Genomic DNA, 6,316 nt, shown 5'->3' with positions numbered 1-6,316 from the left:
ACAGTAGACGGGGATTACCAGATTTATGAGAGTAGAAACAATCAGCCTCGAAAGAAATCTCAAGGAAGTGTGAGCAGTTGTGACCGGAGACGAGACCCAGGAGTGGGGTGAGGGAAAAGACAGCCACCAAAGCCAAAGCTGCCACTGCGAGATGGTGCGAGCAGTCTGTGTGCAGCCAGCATGCTGACACTGACGGGTGTAACACCATGGTGTGTGTGGGGTTTGTGGGGTGTGTTCTCACCAGTGGATAGATTAGTGGGTAGGGTGCACATAGAGCGCCCATGTCTCCTCAAGGAGACATGCATGAATTGTGCAACCAGCACCCCAGAGGAGGAGGATGCACCTAACCATGCATATGTGTGTGTGTGCATGCTTAAAAGTTTTGGGGGTTACTCATGGAAAATGCGCTTAGAAATTTCTGGGTGTTTATCAACATTTTTTTGGTGTCTTGAATTGTGGTTTATCTGCTGCGTTGCTGATACCATTCCTAAATGTGTAGGGGAATGTTTGCCAATCAGTTAGGGGCTGCTAATAATCAGATGGATGGTTCCGATCCTTTCTGGCATAGCTTGGAGAGCTGAGATCTCTCCCTGTGGGGCACCCTCCTTGCCCATCCCCCATGCCATGACCTCACAAACTATGGTGTCATGGGGTGGGGGTGGAGAAGATGACCTTGCAATGCAACCTTCGGACCCCAGTAGCACCCAGCACCCAGCTCCCGCTCTTCCCTCATGTTGACAGTGAGAGCAATTAACCTGGTGCTGTCTGAGATTGAGGTGCCTTTGACTGGCTCCAGCATAGACGGCCAACCAGTTCTGAACCTCAGGAGTACCCTGGTGGACCCTGTTGTGGTGGTGGAGCTCATGGGAAGAGGCTTCCTGAGGTGGCTGGAGGAGGATAATCCTGAACTGGGCTACAATAGGAGTATGGCTTGCACCAACCAGGCTGTGTACTGAAAGCTAAGAATTTCCACATAGAGGGTAAAACTCTGGAATGAGGCACTGGTTAATTGAACAGCATCTTGGCATTGGGCTAGGGAAGCTGGGCTCAGATCTTTTTCAATGGGGAGGAAGTCTTCCTTTTGCCAACACCCATATGCTCTCCTTCTGTCCCATGGCACACTCCTTTTCACTACATCATATGGGAACCGGGGCTTCGCGACAATGAGTAGTGTTGTATAGAAAGCAGTATTTGAGAGTGTGAGCAGTTCCCCAAGGGTCGGCGGCTGTATCTGTGAAGTGAACGTTTGCTGTGCAGAGATCTATCACAACCTGTCTAGCAGCAGGTAGGAAACTTTTAGTCACAAGCACATCACTGAAGTCTTCTTTGGTCATCTAAAATGCTTGCCTTCAGTGTTCTTGTTGAATTATGTGCCAGCAAGTATCCATGGGATATACAGACTTTGTTATATTTGCAACTATAGTAAAAGCATTATTAGAGTTACTGCTGTATCTTTACTGGGAGACAAAAATATGAGGCATACACTGAAAACACGTGCAAAAGTGTGATTATTTCACTGAATCACAGAATCACAGAATGGTTGAGGTTGGAAAGGATCTCTGGAGGTTATCTGGTCCAAAACTCCTGCTCAAGCAGGGTCACCTAGAGGTGGTTGCACAAGACCATATCCAGATGGCTTTTGAATTTCTCAAAGGAATAAGACTCCACAACCTCTCAGGGCAACTTGCCTCTTGTCCCATCACTGAAAAGAGCCTGGCTCCATCTTCTTTGCACCTTCCCTTCAGATATTATACACCCCAACATGCACACACATAAATGCAGAGCTATTAAAATGTACAAATCTATTAAAAAGAGTAAAGTCAGTGGGATGTAATGACCACCAAAGTCACTTTTCTTTGCAGACCAGTGAATTATTCCAGGGGATGCTTAAAGCAAATGAAAGCCTCCTAGGAGGTGCACTCCCCTTTCTCAGCTCCTCTTTCTTAGGGTCTGTTGTGAATCCTGAAAATTTAGTCTACAGATCCTAGGTGGTCGCTACCCTAGATTAGTTTAGTACTGAAGTTACACTGTGCCAATGTGTGGAAACTATGCTTTTGAGCTACGACCTGCAGTGGTCATGCTTCATTTCATCCCAGACTTGAAGGCTCTACCTCATCCAAAGGTCATTTTCCCCTTGCACATGCATTAGAGTCTTAGCCTTGATGTACTGCAGCATGCTGATGCTTCCTGTAGGCTACCAGATGTTACAGCCCTGAAAGAAAAGAGGGCAAAAGGCTGAGTGCTGGAAAAATTATTTTTGCCATTATAAGAACAAGTACTTGCAGAGCACGTCAGTTCTGGATCTTCTTGGCTAAAGTTCAAATTGGTGTTGCTTAAAGACACACTTAAATCTGTATAGTGCCATCTACACATATATTCCTGTTTTCAAAAGAGCTGAACACTTACATCCATCAAGACGTGCTAATGCAGTACAGTTCAATAACAGATTTTTACAACTGTAACTGTCTTCTTCCTCCTTTTCCAGCATTGATTACATCTCTGTAGAAGTGCTCTAATAAGTCCAAGAAAGCCATTTTAAAACATGAAAGAAGATATGGACCCGACCCTTCTTACCCCGCATACCCTGTGCCCCCCACTGCTGTTGGCATACACGAAATGTGTGTTTGAACAGATTGCTGCCTGTGTCAGCTTTTGACACTCAGCTGCTAATATGCTCTTGATAGCATGTTACTATCTACTATTTGATCTTACCACATGCCCTACTTGGGTCACATCTGATGTCTGTGTAAGAAGTGTATATACATGGATCCAGGTGCCTGCTGACATATTTCTTTCTAACCCTGGTAAGCCCTGCCACCACACAAGAAACTCAATATTGTCTCTCTGTGAGATAAAGACTGCTGGAGGAACTGACTCCTGGCAGTCATCGAATATGACTGTTAACAGCTCTAGGATAATTAGGCTCAGAAAAGAGAAAGATGAGTTGCAGTGCTACCAGGGATAGCCACCCTCATCACCAGCAGAACCCCCCTCCAAGTCAAGGAGCTCACAACACTAAGGCCAGTTTGAAGCTCTTTAAGCACTGCTGTACTCCATCGGTCACACCCCAGGAAATCACTTCTGTCCTTTGTAGAAAGGTGACCCCTCAAGTCACTCCTACCAGCAGCCTCTTTGCACTTTCCCCACAGCCACAGCCATCATCTCCCTTGCTGGGAAATACAAGATGGAACTATTTTTGATTAGGTAACACATTAAATTACTTGGAATTGACTTAAATCTTCCAGTGTGACTGAAGTTCCCAGGTTCTGCTGAACACCAAGCGTGTGGTATCCCCAGGTGCCTCCAGGGAGCCAACTCTTGGGAGCACCCTACCACCCCAGCAGCTGCTGGGAAACTTTCTACAGTGGAATTAATTCTGTTGCATGGTTTCAGAGGAATAAGGTTTTTGGAGCACCTTCACTTTGAGGGTGAATTCAGGGACATTCTTTAAAGCCACCGTCCTTTTGAGTTCGAGGGTCTGTGTGGAAAGTTAAGCACAGCTTAGCGAGTCGGCACAATTCAAAGAAGTCTCTTTAGAAGTGGTGCAAAACAGAGAGAAAGTGGGATTAAAGCTGTGCATAGAATTAAATAAGTATCTGCAAGCCTTTTTTGCACCACGGGTCCTACTTCGGCCCTGCACACAAAGCCAGGCTCTCAGGCCGTACTTGCAGCAGGGACTGAGACGTTTGAACTCTTTCAGTAAACCCCCACACCATGCTGGGTCTGCAAAAGAGACCGCTCACACCAGGGCCCAACTGCAAATCATTCTAGGAGGGGAACACTGATTTCTTTCAAGGTTAAATTGCAGATCTGCTCAAAGTTCAAACTCCTTCCTCCTACCTTCTATTGCTAAAATAACTTAAAGACAACATCGTGTGAGATAAGGCCCTAGGAATATTAGGTTTCTACAAACTGTCAGAATAGAGAACACAACTTTCATATATTGCAGTTGTCTAAGAGGCTGATGAATTTTAGTTTTCTCCCTTTCATATTGTTTTAGGCACTTTTTTCCTTCAGAGTTACAACTCTGATTGACTGAAAATGCTGTTATGCCAGCCAGTAAATCTCCCATACTGTAAGGAAACAATATCCAGGCTCTTCTGCCAACAAGAATATCCAGTTTTGATTATTAAAACTCAAGGCATTGTTGAATTCATCTGCAAAAGGATGTAGTCAGCGGGACAAAATCCTAGCAGTCTCACATTCTTTAATATTGCTGCTCAAAGTGAAGTTTTGGCATGAGCTACTAGGAGGAAGGAAAGTTTCAGTCTGGATGATAAACTGCCAGCAGATACATGTTTTTAAAAGAAATAGGTCTTGGGTGAAGAAAAGAGTCAAGAGCTGATCTTATCTGGCCAGAAGAGGCCAAACTTACCCTTGCATAGGTGGGATAGTTTTTCATTACAGGCAGTGGGACCTCACCCACGCAAAATTGATTTTGGTTAAGAGGAAGTGACACAAAAGCAGACATTTGAAGGAACGGGTCATAATTTTCCTGTCTCATAATAGCGCAAAGAAGGCGTCAATTTTTTTTTTTTTTTTTTTTTGTGTGTGTGTGTGTGAATGGGATCTTTTGCACAGGTGAAACAAAAGTTTCAGGTCGTATGCACAGGTGTTGTAGACAATGATAAAAGAAGAATGAGAGTTATTACACTGCTTTACTCCCAAATGACTATAAGTGCTTATTTGGAAAGTTAAAAGTCTGCGGCACTCCATTTTGATAAGTGAAAATCCTAAAAAGTTTGTGAGGAGCTGCAGGTTTGCTGACCTTGTGTCAAAATGAGGCAGATCAGCCGTTTTCAAGTCTGCCAACTGGTAGGGGTCCATACATCCAGCAGCTGAACTGCAGAGCTGATGCACAGTCCAGCCCATACCATGCCTTTATGGCACTTTGGGGGCAATGCCAGATGGTAAGGACACCTTGGATTCTGGGAGAAACATCAAGGTTTCTGTAAGGTACAAACATCCTAAATGTTTAAAAGGCTTCTGATAGCAGCGTGTTGTTTGGCTTTCAGATGGCTGGTTGGATTCTGGGGTCCACAACTTTGACTTCAGCTTTCCTCCACGTAGTCCCTCCACATTCACCAGAAAAACTGGCTGCATGTCCTGCTTTATTCAGTGGACTTGCTGCAGCTGCAAAATTGTCTTAGCTAAAGAGGAGAGATGTTTACTGTTGCAAGGAACTGCTGGTGACCACAGAAGACACATGAAAGACACAGTAAGAGGAAAAAGCTATATGAAACTATTGTCTTCATGACAGATATTGCCAAGAGGACATGCAAGTGTGTTAGAAAGGTCTTTTTTGCTGTACACAGCATTGTCCTGTATAGCGGCTTCAGCAGCAGGGGAGAAAAATGCTCTTTGGAAGAGCGAAGTGACAAGGTTGGAGTGCTGGACAGACATGGCCTCCTTTGAAGCCATGAGAGTTATCAGTGCACTGTTTCCGCCAAAACCCATGCCTGTCACCAGCACTGTCATGGAAAATAAAATCTTGGCATTCAGGTATGAGCTGGTAGGCACCCCTGACCTTCCTTGTACCACATCCACCGTTTTCAGCACGGCATCATCATAGCAGCCACACTGGAGCATTTCTCTGTGGAGCAGAGCGTTATGACTCTGCATGAAAATGAAGGTGACATCTCAAATGGGGTGAGCCTTCACAGAGACATTTCTGAGACTGACCCAGGAGCAATTGCCAGCAGATCCATGAAATAAAAGATTTTTCTGCAAAATCCACACACACTAGCCCTATGCTTTCACAGGAGGAGATGCGCCACTGATTCCCAAAGCAAGAGTAGCAAAGCTAGCCAAAGCCCAAGGTCAGGAAGGGACATAAGGGGAGCCCATAATTCTGTTAAACTGACTCCTGGTAACTGGATAAGGAGGAGCAGGAGACTCAGCAGTGGCCTAGGCAGAGAGGGGACACTTTGCAGGTCCAGAGGATGGCCATGCTCCTGTCCGTGGGAAAACAGCTCCATGCAGAGCACACCCTCAGCGAGCTGGTGGGTGGTGTGATGCTGGGGGAGGCTGAGACCGCAGGCGGTCATTCTGCTAAGCAGAGGGACTGGGGCAGGCTGGCGAAGCAGCCAGTCCCGGGGACATGATGTGTGTGTACCCCACGCTGCAACTACACATGCGTGTGTGTGTCAGTATGGGTGACCAGAAGGTTTTGGGGTTAGAAGGGTGTATAGGATTTTAACATTTAACACATGCAGGGCAGATGGGCTCCGTCGCCCCTTGGCACAACCTCAATCCCACAGCAGGGATCTCATGGCAGTCATCTGGCGGGACTCACCTTCCTGCACAGCCGTGGCCT

At 45.9% G+C, this 6,316-nt stretch overlaps 1 protein-coding gene across 1 annotated transcript; it reads left to right on the top strand.

Annotated features, from left to right (window-relative positions):
- Nucleotides 1–731: 731 nt before the first annotated feature.
- On the top strand, nt 732–5,415 carry ARRDC5 (arrestin domain containing 5). Its single transcript, XM_054811296.1, has 3 exons — nt 732–924; nt 5,016–5,143; nt 5,200–5,415. The coding sequence occupies exons 1-3, from the start codon at nt 732–734 to the stop codon at nt 5,413–5,415; spliced, it is 537 nt and encodes a 178-aa protein (XP_054667271.1).
- Nucleotides 5,416–6,316: the final 901 nt, after the last annotated feature.

The sequence above is a fragment of the Grus americana genome, chromosome 1 (genome assembly GCF_028858705.1).
Source record: "Grus americana isolate bGruAme1 chromosome 1, bGruAme1.mat, whole genome shotgun sequence".
Lineage (NCBI taxonomy): Eukaryota > Metazoa > Chordata > Aves > Gruiformes > Gruidae > Grus > Grus americana.
The sequence above is the reverse complement of the archived record's forward strand: the minus strand, read 5'-3'. Positions and strand labels throughout refer to the sequence as shown.

Bases quoted from the DNA above. Each gene is read 5' to 3' on its own strand.
- ARRDC5 (XM_054811296.1), top strand. From the start codon at position 732: ATGTTGACAGTGAGAGCAATTAACCTGGTGCTGTCTGAGATTGAGGTG. The intron at 925-5,015 runs GTATGGCTTGCA...TTTGGCTTTCAG, and splicing joins TGAACTGGGCTACAATAGGA to ATGGCTGGTTGGATTCTGGG. The intron at 5,144-5,199 runs GTCTTAGCTAAA...TGGTGACCACAG, and splicing joins CTTGCTGCAGCTGCAAAATT to AAGACACATGAAAGACACAG.